This window comes from Camelus bactrianus, chromosome 24 (genome assembly GCF_048773025.1).
Source record: "Camelus bactrianus isolate YW-2024 breed Bactrian camel chromosome 24, ASM4877302v1, whole genome shotgun sequence".
Taxonomy (NCBI): Eukaryota; Metazoa; Chordata; class Mammalia; order Artiodactyla; family Camelidae; genus Camelus; species Camelus bactrianus.
In genome coordinates this window covers 9504379-9524317 of record NC_133562.1, presented here as the reverse complement: position 1 = coordinate 9524317, position 19939 = coordinate 9504379, and the positions used below count along the sequence as shown (strand labels likewise).

Sequence of the window (19939 nt, the reverse complement as noted above, 5' to 3'; positions counted from 1 at the left end):
CATGACAGTTTCATTTTACGGCACTTTTTAACCCCCTGAGGACAGTCAGGTTGACTGGATCTCAAATGAGGATCTGCAGTGAGCTGGAAACTGGGACTGCAATTTCCCCTTGAAGAATCAGGATATTCTCTGGCCTACAGCTCTGTTGGGGGTGGGTGGTCGGAGGGAAGCCCTGGACTAGAGAAAAGCAAGGGAACCCTGGGTCAGCTACGGGGAAAGCAGCGGCTCACACACTGGGATGCCCGCTGGCAGGTTCCTTCCTGGGAAGTCCAGATTTCTGCAACCCCTGGGATCTACTGAGCTCCTGTGGCTTTCCAGTGGCTTTTGAGACATTCGTGATTTTTTTTTTCATATTTAATACCTGAAGGTGGTCCAGGGAAGAGAGAAGCTAGTGCCCAGCAGAAACCTGTTGGATGGGCAGAGCGCCCCAGACCGTGCAGCAGTGCTGGACAGCAGACAGCAGCGCCTGCCACGGGAGTCCCCGGGGGCGGGGGGTTTATGGTTCAGCGGCATTTCCTACCTGACATGAGTCACCAGTGTAGTCAGGGGGGCAGGCACACATCTCCACATTCTGTGCTCGACGTCCACTTCCTGTTTCCGAGGCCTCCTCCAGCCCCACCCCGCTCAGGGTGAGCCGCTGCGTCTCAGTGAAGTAGAGGCCCCGGAGGTGCACACCTTCCAGTCTAGACAGCACCGTCATCAGCTCTTCCCGAGACACGGGGGCACCGCTGCTGGCGTGTCTGAAGTTCCCCTGCACGGGAAAGCAGAGAGGCAAGGTCTCCTTTGGGCAAGCTCACTCCCAGGGGCTTCAAAGAGACAGCCATCCGCGATGAGTCCAGGAAAAGACATTTAAAATGCATCAGGACGGCAGGGAGGGTATAGCTCAGTGTTAGAGTGCCCGCTTAGCATACACAAGGTCTGGGTTCAATCCCGAGTACCTCCACAATGAAATCAATGAATTAAATAAACCCAATCACTCCACCCCACCCCCAAAACAAAAGAATAAATAAAACGCATCAGGGAAAATAAAATGGAATAAGACAGGTAAGTAGACAACAGTGTGTTTATATTCAGAAGTCACATGTCTGGATTATTCCCAAGGAGGGAGAGAACCCTGGGAAAGGGGGAGAAATAAAGGCAGGAAATAAGGAGCAATGACACGAAATCAGACTTCTCAGCATTAGGCTTGTTTTAAAGTGCACTGTTGTTTGTGCAAACACACAAAGTGAGTGAGAAAGATACAGGAGAGAGGCAGACAGAAGCCAAGTAAGTCACGCAGCTCAGATCATTCATAAATGCACAGAGTTGTGACAGAAAGTACAATTTTTCTTGCACACATATTCATAGTATTTACTTTTATGATGATAAAAACATGTAACATAAAATTTACCATCTTACTCATTTTTAACAGTACAGTACAAGCGCTAACTATATTTACATTATTGTGCAACAGACTTTTAGAACTTTATTGTCTGATGAAACTGAAACTCTGTACCTATGAAGCAATAGCTCCTGTTTTCCACTCCCATCAGCGCCTGGCAACCACCATTCTACTTTCTGTTTCTATGGATTTGAGCACTTTAAATACCTCATGTAAATGGAATCATACAGTATTTGGTTTTTTTGTGTGACTTGCTTATTTCACTTAGTATAATGTCCTCAAGTTTCATTCACAATCTAGCATGTGACAGAATTTTCTCCTTTTTTAAGACTGAGTAATATTCCAGTGTGTGCATATGCCACATTTTCTTTATCTGTTTATTTGTCAATATGCATTTCAGTTGCTTTCACCTCCTGTCTATTGTGAATAGTGCTGCAATGAACACAGATGTGCAAACATCTTCCAAATCCCGCTTTCAGGTCTTTTGAATATACAGTTGACCCTTAAACAATGCAGGGGGCTGGGGTGACAACCTGAGCCATCAAAAATCTGCATATAACTTCACCATTGGCTCATATCTGTGGTTCTGAATTCCCAATTCAACCAATTGCAGATCCTGCAGTACTGCAGGATTTACTGGGAAAAGATTCAGCCATTCTTCTTGAATAAATGCTTTTCAGATTACTGTGAATCTTGGCTTGTCAGAGTCCTAAAATCGTTGATTTTTACCACTTCATTTTTGCCAGTTTTCTCACTGCTTTTATGGAGGACAAATTTGGAACGGTTTTTCACCGTTTTTGCTGGCATCACCTCTCTCACATAAACAGAACCATGTAATACGCGGCCTTTCGTGCCTTGCTTCTTTCCCTCAGCATAAAAGGTTTTGAGGTTCACCCACATTGTGGAAGGTATTAATACTTTTTTCCATTTATTTGCCAAAGAGTATTCCATTGTACGGATAGACCAGGACAGAAAAGTTACAATATGTGGGTGAGTTCAAGGCACTTGGAAAAGTATAATCTTGAGGATATATTTAATATAATTGGAACATTACTTTAAAGGGGAAGTTGTAACCAAGTAGTTGTAATAACAATGTTCTGTGCTGTGATGAGCTTTCCTTTATTTAGCTAGATTGTTCTTATTTCTTTTGGTGTTAGATGCTTTGGGGACTTTTCTATTCACCCCAAGCATCTGCTGGACAGTCCCCAGGTCCCAGGCCCTGAGGGAGGCTACCTCGTAGCACTGACAGACTCACAGGGTTTAGAAGACACAGGTACTGAGCTGCAGAACAGGCGACAACGGTAAGTGCCACAAAGATGGTGCAAACAAAGCCCTGCAAGGATCAAATTCTGTATCTTTTGTATAATTTATATTTAAATTTATATATCTAAATTCTATCTATATAAATAGATTTGAAATCCTTAGATTTTAAATTCATAAACTAAGTCAAAAATCACAACTGTTTGAAAGAACGACATGATAGGACAAAAAGGATCACCAAGAACCATTCACGATGCTTTTGCGTTACCTCCACCATCTGCACTCGCCCGTGATGCAACCGGTCTGGCCGGGGGGGACGTGGCTCCTCAGAGATGAGGGACATGCGCTGACCCTGGTTAAAGAGAAACATGACTGCGTCAGTGGCTTGGGCTGGGATGTTCTGAGGTTTATGACTGGTCTAAGAACAAATGTCTATCTATGGATATTTCTACATTGCAGGAAATGCCTGATTCTAAAAAGTAGCTGCAAAATGAACTGACTGGCAAAATGATTAGTAACATGGAGCAGGAATACCCAGTACAGTCCATTTTCACAAATAGGAAATGAGGAAAATTCCCACCAGTCAAAGTGGCTTTAAAAGATGGAAGCAATTTTTTTAAACCATGCTTTGCAGTCAATGCATGAGGTGCTCATTTCCATCCTGCCTACAGGACCAGGCTCTGATAGCAAGAGGGTGCTCGGGTGGGTGGGCTAGTGAGGAGGGTGAGTAGGGCAGGAGGGTTGGCAGGGCCAGCTGTTCAGGCTGCATAGACGGGGCTGCAGAGCTGGCACTCGGGTGGAATTAGTCCCACCGCCCGCACCCCGTGGGATCCAGCCTCACTCACTCTCAGTCTCCGCACACTCGTCCCCCATCACAGGGGCTCCTAAGGGCCCGATGGGAGAGTCACCACCCACCACCAGCACCCTCACCCTACACCCCCACACAGAAGTACCCCTTTTCTGTTGTAGCACCAAACCCAAAAGCTGGAGTTTCACTCATTAGAGCCTGAGTTTCAGGAAGAAGAGCATTATCGGCGATCACCAACTGAAAATCTTAATCTAAGAAACACACTCCATAGGCTTTAAATTTCAGTGGTCTGGGACAAAGCAACAGAGTAAATGCTTCATGAGCCAAAATTAGTTTCCATGTTTGAAGATAAATTAAGAAGAAATTTTGGTCATCGCTTCTCCATGAATTCCAACAGTTTGCATAATAACATAGGCAGTAAAATATAGGCATACTAATGGCCTGAATTTGAGGTGCTCTGCAAAAATAAAGCAGCTGAAATACAGCATGTCGTAACAGTATTTTTAATCGTGCAGCTATTTTTCCTTAGGCTATAACTCTAAAGTCTTGGTGCTTCATTTTCAAGATGTTTTGCAAAGATTCCTTTGAGCTTTTAAAACAACAGTTCAATACGTTTCGGTGCCAGTGGAAACAAAGCACAACACAGCAGTGCCTGATCACCAAATCCTAGCAGCACGCGAGGCCCTCAGCTGGGACGAGCAGTGTGGGATTTGCCAGTCCCTCTTCAACAGTGAGGGACACAAGGAAACCCTTCAGGAAGCTGGAATTGCACCGCATTAATCACAGTACACAAACCAGAAACAAAGTCAAGTTCAGGCTCTGGCACCCAATGCAAGTTCAAGGTTCTGTGCCCTACATTGTAGGGGATTCAGAGCAGGATGTGATATTGCCTCTGCCCTCAAGAAATTTTCTAGATTGCAGTTTTGGACAAGAGAATGTGGATATCACTTCTCTTCTGAAAAAACCAAAGGGGCTCCCCGCTGTCTACCTCAGGCCAAATTCCTTATCATAGCCTTAGACACCCACCCTCCTACCCTCCCCGGCTTGTTTTCAATGACTGGGCACATGCTGATAATACAGCCGAGTGGCACTGGTCACCCCTGAGCACTGCCTCTCTGCCTCATTCACCTTATTCTCTGTGGGGGAAGGACCTTTCTTCTCTCACGTCCCTTCTTAAAGGTGTGGCTCAAAACTAACCTTTTCTTTGAAGACTTCTGATGGCATCTCAACCACATAAGCTCCTACTTGGACTCCAGCTCCCACAGAAGCTTTTGTTTGGACTTTGTCTCAAATGCTTACTGTTCAGTGGATTGTAGATCTTTCCCCATTTCTCACATCCCCTCTCAGATTGCATTTTTTTTTTAAGGACAGGGATCACCTGTCCTTTATGAGCCCAGCAACGTGGCTTGGCCAACAGGGAGGTCTCAAAAAACATCTGTGAGACTAAATTGAAAGACAGAAACATGAAATGAGTTTACGATGAGGCACTGACCGTGAGCAGTCAGGGTGCAAGGGAGGGAAAGAGAAGCCAGCTGGGGCTGGCCTGGTCAGGAACAGAGGATCCTGAGGAGGTGGGACTTGCTCTAAACTTCCATTTTAGTTTCTACAAAATACTGGAAATGACTTAATCCAAACTTTTTGTAGGTTGCTTATCAAGATGTCCTAAAATTGGATTAGCACCAATCGTAACTGTCACTTCCTGCCACGTGGGTGGTGTTTTGACACCTACGGTGAGCTTCACATCCGGCTTCTTTTCCAGAAGAACCATGTCACCAGGTAGGCCAAAGGACTTGATTTGGTAGGTGAGGTAGCCACCATACGAGGACACCTGAAATTAACATAATAGGATCAACAGCATTAAAAGAGCCGACAGCAACATTAACCCACCTGCAAAGTCCACTGGCACGTGGATCTGGAAAGATCCACAGTCAACCGGTTAACAGTGGTCATCTCCAGAGAGTGGAATTAAACACGGTATTTTAACTTCCTACTTTACACCCTTTTATGTCAATTAAAATGTTTAATATGAACATGACTGAGTTTTACAAGCAAGAAGATACTTCTGTTAAAAAGAAAAATAACCGTCACACAGAAACAAATAAGAGCCTTTTATTCTGGATGACTACTAAACCAAAATGTTTATTTAATCCACAGCTGTTCCAAGAAATCTAGGCCACTGCTTTCTTACTTAACTGACAGAACTGGTTAATATCTGTCAGTGACAAAAAGAACCTCTAAAAATAAATTTTAAAAAAACCTTCCCCTGAAAGCAGATGGCAAATGTTTCCCAAGTGACGCTGTGTCCTCTGGTGGATCAGCCGTGTCCGACTGCACCATCAGGCCCAGGGACCCCCCCCCCCAACACCACCGGTCTGTGCAAGCAGCACGATGGTGGCCGAGACGTGGAGGCGAGGTCACAGCTGTTTTCTGACAGTACCGTCACCTCTGGTCCTGATATCCCCCACCCTTAAAGTAAAAACTGATCAAGAAGGAAGGTGTGACCGAGGGGTGGAAATCAGAGGCCACATCCCCTCAGGGCAGGCAGACAAAGCACCCTTACTGGAGAAGGCAAATGAGTGGGAGCAGGGAGGAGGGGCAAGCCGTCCGGGCTCCCAGTTCACTGAAGTTCTTCCCTAGAACCTACACCCTACAAAGCTTCACAGTTGTGACCTTAGAGTCTGGAAGTATTCCAAGCAGCATCTTGAAGCATCTTATTGAGACTAAGTATTGCCTTTTTGACAGGCCAAGGTGGTTTTAAAAATATGTCTACATATTCTTCAATACTCCTGCCCTCAAGAGGTGGAGTTTGCTTCTCCGCCCTGAGTGTGGGCTGGGCTAGCGACTGGCTCTTAATGACTAGAAAATGGCAGAAGTGAGGGTGTGTCATTTCTGAAATTAGGCTATAAACACATTGTGCATGCTCTCTGTCTGTCTCTCGGTCTCTCTCTCTCTCGGTCTCTCTCTTCTCTCTCCCATTTGCTTTGGAGGGAACCAGCTACCACATCACGAGGACCTTCAGGCAGTCTACGCAGGGTCTCCTGTGATGAGGAACTGAGGCCTCCAACAGCCTCAGGAAGCCAACAGCCAGCCAAGAACCAAGGCCTGCCGACAACCACGCGAGTGGGCTTGGAAGTGGACCCTCCAGTCCCAGACGGCCGCAGCAGGGGCTGACACCTTGACCACAACCTCATGAGAGCCCCTGAGCCACCTGCTCCTGGATTCCTGAGCCACAGACACTGGGCAAGATAATAAGGGTCTGCTGCTTCAAGCTGTGAAGTTTGCGGGTAATCTGTCACCCCTTCTCCAGAGCTCTGTCCTTGGCCACCAGGCGCATGTGTTACTGAGGGTATTTCTGCAGGAGGAAGGAGTTCTTAGAAATGAGTGCAGGTGGCCAGATCCTGGAGCAGTCATTTCTGCAGCAAAGGGAAAGCAACTGGTTTATAAGCTCCCCAGGAGCGTCTAACTACCCGCACGTGACTGCTGATGAAAGCCACTCCGTCGCTGAATCCTGTACTTCTTTTAATAAGCCCATGAGTCACTTCGCAGCTTTTGTTTTCCTGTCAAGGAGCCTTTCTTGTGCTTTAAAACAAAGAATTCTCAGCACTGGCTTTTAAAAGCCTACATGTTCCATTCACAGCACATGTTATTTAAATGGTTATTTCCCCGGAGGAGAATTCTTTGGCATTAAGTGAAAATCAAGCAAAACCTGGTGCATAATTTTTTTGCTGATAGGCAATGCATGTGGGGTACCCGAGGCTCCAACGTCCTCAGTCTCTCCATCTTCTGCATTTGTGGTTAACCTGATTTCTTCAGCTTTAGTAACCTGAACTGCCTGAACCTTCACTCCAAGCACCTAGTAAGTGATGCTCGTGCAGTGATGGAGGAGGTGCAGCAAGGGTGAGGAGGAACAGCGGGACCTGGTTACCTTGTCCCCCAGGTAGGAAGGAGGTGCGACCCAGGACGCACTGTGAACCGTTGCGGGCAGCTCCTGGAGGTCTGCCACCACGCTGCCGCTGCCCGGGTTGAATGAGACCGGGATGTCCACGCCGTCCTCGGTCTCTAGGCGCCAACCCATCATATCCACAAACTGGAACACAGAAGCAGGGGATGAGAATATGCACCCGTGGTTTCTTCAGCGATGGCTGGATTATGCAGAAGAGAAAGAGCCAAGGGGCAGCCACCTTGCTTCAGAGCTTCCCTCATGCGCCTCCTCTTATGTCTGCTTCCCGTGGTGGAGTTCACACCCACTCAGCCCCTGTCTGACCCGTTGCAGCTGGGAATTCCTAGAGGGTAGTGAGCGTGTGCACGTGGGATGTATCCTGGTGGCCCGGCACACATCCTGGTTCCTGACGTTAAGTAGGCATAAACATCCGAATGACACATAAATAAGGTTCGGAATATCAACTAGGACTTGGGCGCATTTTAATGGTGAGCTCCTGAGAGAGAAGCTGATGTGGAACACAGAGGCCTGCTCTCATGATTGTTCTCCAAAGGGAGCGTCATAATTAAATATTTCCCCCATCCCAAAGGAAGCCGGGAGTTAAATTAGGAGGGGAAGAAAGAGAAGGAACTGATGAGGCATAGACTCGGAATAATGCTTCCGGGTTCCCCTGGGGGTGAGGAGACTTCAGGGTGGATTTACAAACTAACTTTATTCCCCCCTAATTACAGGCCTACACTCTTTTCGGGAGGCAGGCAGTAAAATATATAAAATAACCTTTCTTTGAATACTTGTTGGACATAAGACACGACTGTCACAAAGAAAGCCAGCCTGAGACTAGTGGTTCATGGAGTAACAAAGGCAACAAAAGTTTTAGCTTCATTGGGTTAATTTTAAAAGTGGCCAAAGAAAAGCTATAGTAAAACAGGTGAGAAGGAAAATGGAACAGGAAGAGAAGCCGATGAGAAGAAACTGGGGGGGGGGGGGGAGGCACAAACGAGGGGGAGTGATGAGTGTTCACTGAGCACCTACTTTGCTCTGCGCATTGGGATTGTATCAAGGAGCTTGCCTGCCAGTGGATGAGGAAAAGAGGTAATAAATGACCTTTAGCGCGGCGATCACGGCTCTGAAGTACACAAAGAAGGTCAGGGCACAGGGTGAGGGCGCAGTGAGGGACGGCGTCTCCGAACACCCGTGACACTGGGGCAGAGACCTGACAAACTGAGGGTCTGAGCACAAAGACAGCTCGGGACAGAAGGCTGCAGGAGGAGGACTGGCGAGCACCGCGCTTAACATTCTCACCGAGCAACGTACGGAACACCCCACCACCCTTCACATTTCATGCCAATTCATGACGTCCTCACTCGGAAATACTCAATAAAAAACAAAAGGACTCTAATTCCCTGCCTACCTTGGCTCTTCGTTTATGTGTGCTGTGACAGCGGTGATTTACTCCGAAGCAAAAGCAGCTGGTACAACCCTTGGGATTCTCTGGGTCCAGGTAGAATGATCCTTCTCGACACATGTTACATTCTGGACCATCCACATTTTCCTGTCAAAGAAAAACATGAAATGAGACATCATTTCCCCCTAAAGCTTCTCTGGTGGAAGAGAGCTACTTGCACAAATTAAGTACCAGCATAAGATAATGGAACATGGACGCTAACAAAGCATCCAAGATACATGCTTGTGAAGCTTTTATATCACACCAATTATTCGAATGTTTACACCACGTGCAAATAGAACAGAGGATTTCCTAGATTTCACAAGATGCCCTTTGGCATCTTGAAGGTAGAGACACAGCACCAGAAGAAGTCCCAGTACAGAGGGGCAGGCTCATCCCACTTACTGTCTCTTTAAAACACCCGCTGGGAAGTGGAAGTTCTCTTACAACCTGGCAGAGCCCCTTGGAGCAGAGATTACTAAGCTGGGGTCCAGGGGCAGGGATCGGCTTGGACCTCCTGAAAGGTTTGTGCCTGTTCTTCTGGAGGTCAGTGTATGTCATAAGATTCTTTAGGAGGTCTGTGGACTCTTCAGAGGACAAGACAAGTGTAGGAGGAGGGTGTCTTCTAACTATTTCTATAAATGAGAATGATTATAAAATGCTACAGTCATTATGGAAATCTATCATGGGTCAGTCCCATGTCCCACGGATTTTTTTATATGATGACTCAACACGAAACCCCTCCACACTGGTCAGTGGCTGATGTCCCTGGCTTTGCAAGTTCCGTCCTACCTTGCAGAGACAAGCCCCGGTCTCTGGGTCGCAGACTCCTGGCTCAGTCCCATCTCTGCTGCAGCGGCAGGGAAGGCACTCAGGGAAGCGGTAGAACCCGGAAGCGCATCGGTCACACTGCCGCCCTGTGATTCTGGGCTTGCAACTGTACGCAAAGTAAAGGAAGCAAAAGTCTCCATCATCTTTCTACACATAGTTCTAAAGTCGACCTGCCCTGCCACAGAGCAGCCGCTGTATGAAGCCAGTTAAACAGACACAGTGCCTGCCCACAGGGCGCTAGCGTCCAAGACAAGATAGAGAGAAGGAGATACAAGGCACTTACATAAAGCATCTCAAGATGACCATCATCTTGATGATGAAAGGGGTCAAAAGATACACACTTCCAGTTATGAAATAAGTCCTGGGGGTGCCATGTACAGCACGGTGACCATGGTTAATAATATCATATTGCACATCTGTAAATCTTAAAAGTTCTCATCACAAGAAAATAATTCATAACCATATATGGTGCTGGGTGCTAACTAGACTTATGGTGGTGACCATTTCACAACATTTACAAATATTGAATCATTATGTTGCACAACTGAAACTAATGTTACATGTCAACTATACCTTATTTTAAAAAAGAAACAATGACCATTGCAGGTGGTGACTCTGAGGGTCAGGCTTGCTGCTGCGCTCTGGGGTGCAAGGAAGGACACAAAAAGACAAATGTAACTCTATATGCCGGTAAGTTTGCCTTTGGCAAATACTGCTTATAATCAAGTAAAGAATTTTGTACTTGATTAAGAACACAAACTTGGGACCAGGTGGCCTAGGTCTGAATCCCAACTCTGCCACTTATAGGATGCAGAAGCTTGAGCAAATTAATCTCTTTACAACTGAGTTTCCTTATCTGTAAAAATGGAGATTGTAATATCTGCTTCACAGGATATTGTGAGAATAGAATAAAATAAAAATGTCAAAACCTTAGGACAGTGCCGTGCAGTATTTGCTACTGTGACTCTTGTTATGGCATCAGCTAACTGGGGCAGGTGGTGTCCCTTTACCCCACTCCCCACAGCGAAAAAGGAAAAATCAGTTTTACCTGCAAGGCTTACTGGCAGGTCAAGTGTCATTTAGTGTTTCCCAGCCCTGTCCCCTCCCTCCATCCCTGATATCTGCAGAGAATCTTTTCATAAAGAGGAAAGTACTCTCCAAATCACACGTATAAGGAATATAGGTGGAAAGTGCAAACCTTCTGCTCAGAGTGGTCGCTCTGGTGCCGGGTTGCCAGCTTTGGAAGGGGTCAGGGACCCTTTTGAGAAGCTGGATAAACTACAGGGCACCTTCTCAGAAAAGTACTTACACCCACGCACAGGTTACATCCTCTCTCACACACACACACTCACTCATTCTCACACACAGTTTGCACTCACTGGCAGAGGGTTCCTAGGTACAGGTTAATAACACCCACTCTCTTCTTGTGACTCTCAGGCTAAATACACTCACGGTCCAGCAGGGAACTGACTGGCCCTATTTCTGGAGCACTGGAACTCTGGTGGGCTAGAGATGGGAAGGGAGAGGGTACAGACAACCCCTCCAAGTAAAATCATTGGGAAGAGGAAACCTAGATCAGAAAAGGAACCTGGGCGATGACCTGACTTAACCTGGGTGTCCTCTGCTCCTCCCACCTGGTCATGAGGGAGAGGACGCTGTGCATGGACAGTGCTGTTGTCACCAAGTGCCAGCTTGGGCAGCTTGTTGTCCTGAAGTCCAAGACACTTCTTGTAGCAAACGCACAGAGCTACTGGCCCACAGGCACAGTCACTGAATGCTGGCGCCAAATGAGGCTCTCACATCCTCGCTGCCATCGGTGGACAAGGCTGAGAGAGGCCCCCGAGCAAGTGCCCTGGACTTGGGCCTTGAAGGTGAGGACAGACAGAAGGAGCCTATTTCTTACATTTTCACTTTATTGGAAAAGAAAGGAATGGGAGTGTTTTGCAGGGAGGACAGTGGTGCAGGCTGCTCATTGAGACAAGGAGAAACAGACGTGAAACCATGATTCGTCTGCCTGTTGATTTCAGAATGTCCGTGGGATGACGTGATGGAGAGCTGGGCTGGGAGGGCGTGTCCATGTCAGTAACAAGACCAAGTGCTGAGACTCACTCAGCATGTAAGGAGCACCTAAGAGTATATGTGAAGAAAAAAAAAAAAAGAAAGAAAGAAAGAAAAAAGCTGAGCCAAGTGATATGAGCAGCGACCTGTGTGTTGAACCCTGTGGACCCAGGTGGGACCGATGGGCAGGAGTTCACCAAAATGTGGAGAATACAATGTCTGGGTTCCTGAATCATGCAACGCTTAGAGCATCGAGCATACGAATCCTATGCAAAAACAAGCAACCAAAGGAGCTTTTGGTGGTGCCATGACAACAGGGAACAAAGTGGGAACTTCTCTTCAAAGTCTGGCTGAACATCTTTTAAAAACAACCTCAAGTCAGCCTGACCTTGCACACGTCTCCAGGGAGATGCTGTGCTAACCAAGGAGCTGCCCTCACTGCACCAGCAAGGAAGTTCCAGTACCTGCTGCCAGGAGGTGCAGAGTAGCAGCACCAAGGATGCAGGTCAAGCGCAGCCACCTCCACGGCAATGGGCTCAGCGCCAAACGTATGCAACAATATCTGGGCATGTGCAGGTGCCAGCGTGGCTCCCAGATAACCAGAAACTCAGGTGTCAAAGCTACCCTTTGCTCCTTAAATACGGTGGGTCCCTTAATATTGCACTCACATCAAGTCCAGTTTGAACCTAAGATCCAAAGTCTACTTCATTCATTTATTTACTCATTCAGTAATTACTGAGTGCCTTCCATATACACATCCTTGTGTTAGGGGACATGGGAGGGAGGGGACAAAGTAGAAGAAGTTAGTCTTGACCCTGATGCATTTTCACTGAGGGCACAGGACACAGAGGTGCAGGAAGCGAGGTAATTATGGGAGCGATGGGGCGGCTCAGCTTATAATGCGCTTCAGGAGGGTCTCTCTGCGGTCTTACAGGCTACATGCCTTCCTTGCATTTGTACCTTTAACACATGATCCTTGAAGGATGTGTATAATTTGGGGGTAACAGGAGAGGCGAAAGGAGAACTGATAACCAAAGAACTGAACTTGGACCAAAAGTGCTTAGAAAAAATGAAAAAGGCCACGCCAGAGGAGAAAGCTGTGGCTTAAGTTAGGGTAAGTGGGGGTCAGAGCATCAGGGAAGCTGGTCTTTATGCTCCCAGACAATGGGGAGGTGCGGAGGGCTCTCGTGCAAAGGATGGCGAGACGGAAGTGGTGCAGGGCAGGGCCACATCACACCCCTGCGGCCTGCACACAGTAAGGCGCTCACTACGCCGCACAGCCCTTCTTGGTTAGTATAGGTTCCCCTAAACAGACCAGCACCTCCTGGTAGTAGGCACGTGTGCCTTCTGCATGAGGCACAGCCCCCAGACTGGAGTCGGCACTCGATATGGTTTGAGCCATAAAACATACTGATATCTGAGAAAACAGAATTTAAGGCCCGCCCCTCCCCCAGCAAAACAAAACAAAACAAAAAAATCACAGGGACTGAAGGAAATGTTTCATCCTAATTTTAAAAGAAAACCCACACAGTAAGAAGATAAAATAATAAACATATAGGCATTTATCAACATTCTGTATATGTTAGTAACAAAATTATGGGGAAAACAGATTTTTAAATCCTAATATAACTGTGTACTTAGCATATTCCTGTTCAACTAAGGAGAAATAGAGAAAGAGAAAAAGAAAGAGGGAGGGAGGGAGGAAGGGAAGAAGGAAGGGAGAGAGTGAAACAGGAAAAGGAAGGTCAGCTCGGAGACCATGAGCACCCCTCCCGCAGGCAGAGGAGAAGGGCTGCCCTAGGGTGCCTGCACCCGCCGGGCCGGGAAGGAAGGGGGCCAGCACACGCTCTGCCAGACGTTGACACCTGACTGACTGTCAGAGAAAGGGGGTTCATTCCAAGGCGATGCTGAGATTTCAGGCTTTGGGGACTCTGGGAGGAGGATGTCACCACTATGCAGAATTTTTTAAAAAAATTCCAAGGGAAGAATGGCCTGAAAGGTAACACAATGGATGGGTTTCAGACACAGAATCAGCCGTAGAATGTAGGGGTTGAGAAGGCCCTTAAAGATCGTCTCATCTCACACTTAATTCTACACCCGAGGGGACAGGACAAAGGTCAGGGGACTTGCCCTCCACAGCCCCCCAAGTAGAGCCAATAAGGGAACCCAGACCCAACTGATTTCAGCGCAGCTTGAACAAGCCTGGCGGCAAGGACCGGGACCAGGACCGGATCTGGGACTCACCCAGGGGCGCGGTGGCTGAAGCCAGGACAACGGGCAGGGCTTCAAGGGGACAAAGCCTAAAGAGCAGAGGGCCAAGGGCCTGGCAAATAAGGACACCAGCAAAACAGGGTGCTAGTGTGTGCCAGGTGCTGTCGCACGGGGTTTTGCACAGGGTATTTAATCCTCGAAAGAACGCTGTGGGGGAGGTGCCTCCAGTATCTCTATTTCACAAATGAAGAAACAGGGCATTGAAAGGAGGAGTGACATGCCGAGGTCGCCCAGACAGTGAGCGGCAGTGGCTGGATGCAGCCTTGTACAAACTCACACCACAGGGAAACAGCCAAAGAAGGGTCACTCAGAGAAAGAGAAAGATGAAGCACTGGTGTGACTGAAGATGAAGGGAGACAGAGGGATGCAGGTGAGAACCTCGGGTCCCATCCACCTGCCCTGCTCACCTCCGCATCCCAGCACCTGCCTGCGCACGGTCTGGAATTCACCGTTCCTCATTTGATGCGGTGCATCCAGGGAATTGCTTCTCCAGGCTGTTAGGGCTCTTGGATTTACGCTGAGCTGGAAGCACTTCTGCTCCCAGAATGCCAAGTCTGTGAGCTTTTCTGGCATTGTTTCTCCATCTAACACATTTAGAAAGTCTGTGAGACTGGCTGAGACAGAGGTCCCCCCCAAAATGGCTTTCCTTTTGCTGCTGCTCTTCTGAAAAGGCATGTTTGTCCATGTAGCTTTGCTGGACGTCCAGGTGGACTGCCACCTCCCTTAATCGACCTTAAAATGGCTTGAAAGTGGTCGACATCATGGTAATTTTTTAAAGCAGTGATTCCCAGAGTCCTTGTATCTGTCACTGATTGATAAAATCTTCTGAGGATATTTGAGCCCTTTCGTTTATTCAAAGAATCTGATGGCATAATATTCTACCATTAAAATCAGACGCACATGTGCTTTTTTCCTTGCCGTTATATCTGATAAAATTACTGTGTTGCTATAAAAAGTGAAATTTTGATCAATGTAAGCATCTCTAAGACCTCAATCTAGACAGAGTTGTCCCAAACAATGGGCTTTTAGGCATTCACACAATATAACTTTGCAGTATTTTCTGTAATACAATCAGAGATTGAACAAACAGAATCAGATTTTTAAATTTCACTGGGAAGTTAGAGATGACTTTACTAAACTTCATTTTATAGATTAGGAAACTGAAACCCAGGAAGGCAAAGTGACTTGACCAGAGAGTCTCCTAGCTAATTCATGACAAAGTTAGGTTGAGAAGTCAGTTATTTGGCTCCAACTGAATTTACTCCCAACTGTCTAAAAACCTGCAACATGAGTTTCAGTTAAGTGAAGATGGAATAGCATGGATTGCTGCAATTACTTTTGAAACTCATTTTAAAGGAGATCAATATTTCTAACAGTCTGATTTTCTTTTTAGTATGATTCACTTTAACACCCCTAAACCGTCAAATACAATCTGAAAATTCCAGTTTATAAGTTTCATGATCTATGATCATTCATACAACGGTGAGAGAGTCTGGTGTATGAGTGAGAAAGGATATGCTTTGCTTTTCATTGCAAGTTCCAGGAAGCTTCGATTCTTTTTTTTACTTGAATGTTAGGTTCCTCTAAACACACTCTTCACTTTCATTAGGAAATTTTCAGGCCCGGGGGCGGGGGGCAGGGAGCATTCTTTCCTCTAATATTTCCCAAAGAAATAATTCTCTAGGCAATCAAAGGCTTTTTCACATCAACACTGGAATTATCAAAGGTAATTTGTGCCATTTACAATCATGTAATAAACTGAAAGTTTTTTTTTTACATTATCTGCCAAGGGCCCTTTCATGACAAATCCACTTTGATCACGGATAGATACGTCACCCCATTAGGTGATTATGGTCTCTTGGTAACGTCAGGATAAACGATCTCACATCTTGGTTCAGGTGCGATAAGGTCCGTGAGATTCCATTCCTGGGGATGCTCCCTCGGGTGTGGGCCAAACTGCTCTACAACATGCCTCAGTCCTGAGTCAGGGGTTTTCCAGTTGACTAAACCGTCATTGGCTAGTGAAGGTTTGGTACACACTCCTTAGAATTTGTACCTAAAATACTATGGTGAATCTCTCTCTCTCTTTCATAGGTGTTGCCTTAACTGAGTTTTACCGTTTTTAGTGCATTCTTGGTTTCCTTTTCCGGTGGCAGCGGCACTGAGCATCTGTGTGTGGGGCTGCGTCTGCGGCGGCTTCCTCGGTCGGCCAGCACTCCTTTCGTCACTCTCCCGCTGGTTCTCAGACAGTGGATTCTCCTGCCTGAAAACTGCTTCTTCACCTCCGTGGCATCTTTGTCTCCTGTGATTAAGCATCGGTACCCGCTCCAGAACTCACACCTGTCTTGTCCCCTGTGTGTCCACACCTTCTCCTGGGGGTCGCCTCTCACTCTGACCCACGTCATGGTCCCCAAGCCTCCAGCCCCAGCCCCAGACTCTTCACTTGGGTGTTCTGCTTTCAAAAGAAAAACTGAAGTAGCCATTATGGAAAAACAGAACTTTGTTGGGCTTGTTTGAACTCATTTTGAGGCTTATTAAGTTTTTATTTTTAATTAAATATGCGGGCCCTATAATGGGTTCAGTATTTGGGGCTCTAAGTGTTTTAATGCAGCTGTGACTGGGGCCACTGCAGCATCCTGGGCTCCGTCCTCTGCTGGAATTCCATTTCCCAATGACCGTTCCACGCCCCCTTGGTTATCTGCCTCTCCTGCTCTTCTGTCTTGTTTTTTCTTTACTTTCCCAAGGTCATGCATCGCTCATTCTCCTGTTCAAATGGAGCCTGGTTCTTTCAGCCTTTCTCACGTTGATTCCTGCTGTAATAGCCCTTGAGTGGGCGAAGGATTTTCATGCTAAGACCTCCCACCTCTGCCTGTCCTGCTGACTTGTCAGACTGTTCCTTCATCTGAAGGATTTGTGCAAACCCATTCCACGTAAAGACGCTGGGTTCCTCCCTTTGATTTGTTCTTCAAATATATTAAAATAAATATTGTTCCTAGTTCAATCTGTTTCCCTTTTTATAACACCCTAGATTTCCTTTTCTGAAGCCACTTCTAAATTCTACAGTTTCCTTTGGTCTGGTAGATGCACTAGGGAGTTTTGAGGAGTGTGTGTGTGTGTGTATTTTGGACTGAGGAGCTGCTGGAGTGTTTCAGCAGCAACAGACTGGCTTGGCTGACTTTTGACTGTTGTCTCCCTCTCCTGTGACTGCCTTTCAAGCCCAAGGTGGCAGATCCCATCATGCTGCTCTCCTGGCTTCACGGAGAGAAACTGTCCGTTCTCCTCGCCCTTGTGCGTGTTTCCATTCAGAGCCACACTTTTTATTTACAAATACTCTGGAGCTCTGGTGTTAAGTGTGTGGCTGACTATCAGTTTCCTGTCAAAAATGTTCTATGTTTCAAAAAAGGGAGATTGGCATCAATGGGAACATTAAAAAAGGAGAGGTCAGTTGTAAGGGAGTGATGGAAAATCATTGCGAAATGTTTGCCATTTGAGCGAAGAAGACCCTGGTAGGGGCAGAAAAGAACATGAATGGAAGCCTAGTGGGGCTTTTGGCTGGGAGAGGAAATATGATGCCCACTCATGAAAGAGTAGAAGAAAAAAAAGACATAAAGGGAGCAAAGACAACTGCATCAAATGAAGAGGCCACAGAGATGTCGAGAGGATGCCAAATAGCCCAGCTAAAACCAGACAGCAAGGCCAGGAGATGGACCAGATCTACGGGCTTCTGCCGTGTGTCCAGTCACTTTAAAAACCAAGGGTTGAAACAGAAGGAGTGGAGGCAGTTTTCCCTGGAGAAGCAGATCTAGGTCAGTAATGAAGTCACAGGATCACACACAACTTCTTTCTCTCTTTGAAGTTGATCGGGTCATGATTGGCACATCAAGGTCCTTTGAATTTCTCACTAACCACCTTCTCCAGCCACAAGACGGCAAGCAGCTCCGTGCACAGTGCATCTTTTTGCTCTGTAGCATCCCTGTGGGTCCTGGTGCTTCCACACTAAGTGCCACTGTTCTTATGCATCTGGAACTTACTGGAAATAAGTTAGACATTTCCACAGGCCCAGTGGTGCCTTCAGGACCCAATGCAAAGTCTTTAGTAATGAACTGAGTGCCTGACTTCCTTCCAAAGAATAGCTTAAGCACTGGAGGCAATGGGACCTAATATATGTTAATTAATTGTGATGAAAACTCTCTGATGTCACCTCAAAATTCTTTGTGCAAGTCATATTCAGTTTAGGCTCATAGTTTGAGAAGAATGGGCAACCGAGTTGACTCAGGGAGGACTCACACCTGTGGTTTTAAAGACCTGGAATCTTCCATGGCTCAAGTTTTCATTCGGCTTCCTCCCCAGAGTACAAAGGAGCTGTTAGGCACTGGGCAACAACTAAAGGTGTGGTTAAGGGTCTTTCTTTAGGAAAAGTGAACATCGCTGCTACAGAGTGTTGAATTTTGTCCCCAAAAGATACGTTCAAGTTCTAATACCTCGAATGTGACCTTATTTGGAAATAGGGTCTTTGCAGACACAGTCAAGTTAAGATGATGTCATACTGGAGTAAGGTGAGCTCTAATCCAACATGGCTGGTGCCCTCAGAAGAAAAGAAAGACACAATGGAATTCTACTCAACCATACAAAAGATGAAATTTTGCCATTTGCAACAACATGGATGGAGTTGGAGGGTATTATGCTGAGTGAAATAAGTCAGAGAAAGACAAATACTGACTACATTGTACAACTGAAAATTACATATTGTTCATCAACTACACCTAAATTTTTTAAAAGGTTTTAAAAAATTCAAAGGCTAAAAAAAACAAAAGGAAAAGAAAAGAAGGACACAGACACAGAGAGGAGAAGGCCATGCGAAGACAGAGACACACAAGGAGAACCCATGTGATGGCAGAGGCCGAGCGGCAACCCCGGAAGGTGAGAGAAAGGCAGGGGTTGGAGTCCGTCTGAGAGCCTTCAGAAGGAGCACGGCACCGTCAACACTGGGTTTCAGACCTGGAGCTTTCGAACCGTGAGAGAATACATGCCTGCTGTTTGAAGACACCAAGTTTGTGGTAACTCAGAGCAAACATAGGGGACCATCACAGAGGCCCTCCAGCTGGTGCCGGACGCCTGCCGCCAGCAGCCACAGTCCTCCCGGCTGAGCCCCAGGTCACAGGCGTGCACGAGGAGCAGGGGACGTGCAGCGGAGGTGCTGAATGCTTCCCCCTGCACCTCCCCACACCCACCTGCACTGCAGATGCTCGGCCTCAGCTTTCCTGCCACGTGAGCCCCATCAGATTCTTTCCAGCCTCTTCTTCTAGGAGGCTGGATCCTGTCCTTCCTCCCCTGGGGCCACTCTCCAGTCCCGCTGAGATCAGGCTCACCACCTGGAATCACGGGACCCCGGCCACCGGTTCCCAAGGCAGAGCCTGACCTGCTGGACGAGCCCCTTAGCCCCGCAGCACCTGTTTGTGCCGATGATGACATTTACTCTGGCCCCTCAGCAGGTGTGCACCGACCTCTCCGTGGCCCTGAGGGCAGCCTCTCTCTCAGCCGGGCTCCCCAGCCTGTATTGCCTCCCTCCTCACAACCGGCCCCCTTGTGGAGGCCCCACACCACCTCCAGCTCCAGGTCTGAGTCAGGACGGCAGGCCTGGGGATGTTAGATGTCGTCATGCACCATCCTTAACAAAACTGTCAGCTTCCCAGAGTGAAGGTCTGGAGCCCAGACCTGAGTACAAATGGATGGTGCTCACCACGAGGCGGGGCAGCCCAGCAGATGAAACTGATGATTACGCACACATCACGGCACACACACAGAGTGATGCTGGAGTGAACAGCTGAGGCTGCCTGGGCCCCAGGAGATGGTCACCTGCCCACCCAGACTCTGCCAGGCCACCTGGGCCCGAAAGGACCAGTTACTGTACACCCTGTGGCCCACCTGGGTGGGGAGCTCTACCCT

General features: G+C 47.3%; 1 protein-coding gene across 3 annotated transcripts in view; it reads right to left on the bottom strand.

Annotated features, from left to right (window-relative positions):
• LAMA3 (laminin subunit alpha 3) overlaps positions 1-19939 on the bottom strand; it is a 211988-nt gene that overhangs the window by 65709 nt on the left and 126340 nt on the right. For 2 of the 3 annotated variants that reach the window (XM_074352153.1, XM_074352154.1), the window contains 6 exons: positions 9626-9770; positions 8801-8941; positions 7375-7536; positions 5179-5277; positions 2910-2993; positions 521-751 (listed from right to left, as the gene is read on the bottom strand). In XM_074352153.1, coding sequence (XP_074208254.1) covers positions 521-751; positions 2910-2993; positions 5179-5277; positions 7375-7536; positions 8801-8941; positions 9626-9770 — 862 coding nt within the window. Of the gene's footprint in view, positions 1-520; positions 752-2909; positions 2994-5178; positions 5278-7374; positions 7537-8800; positions 8942-9625; positions 9771-11497; positions 11792-19939 lie in introns of those variants that run through there. The other variant, XM_074352155.1, reaches the window with a different exon arrangement.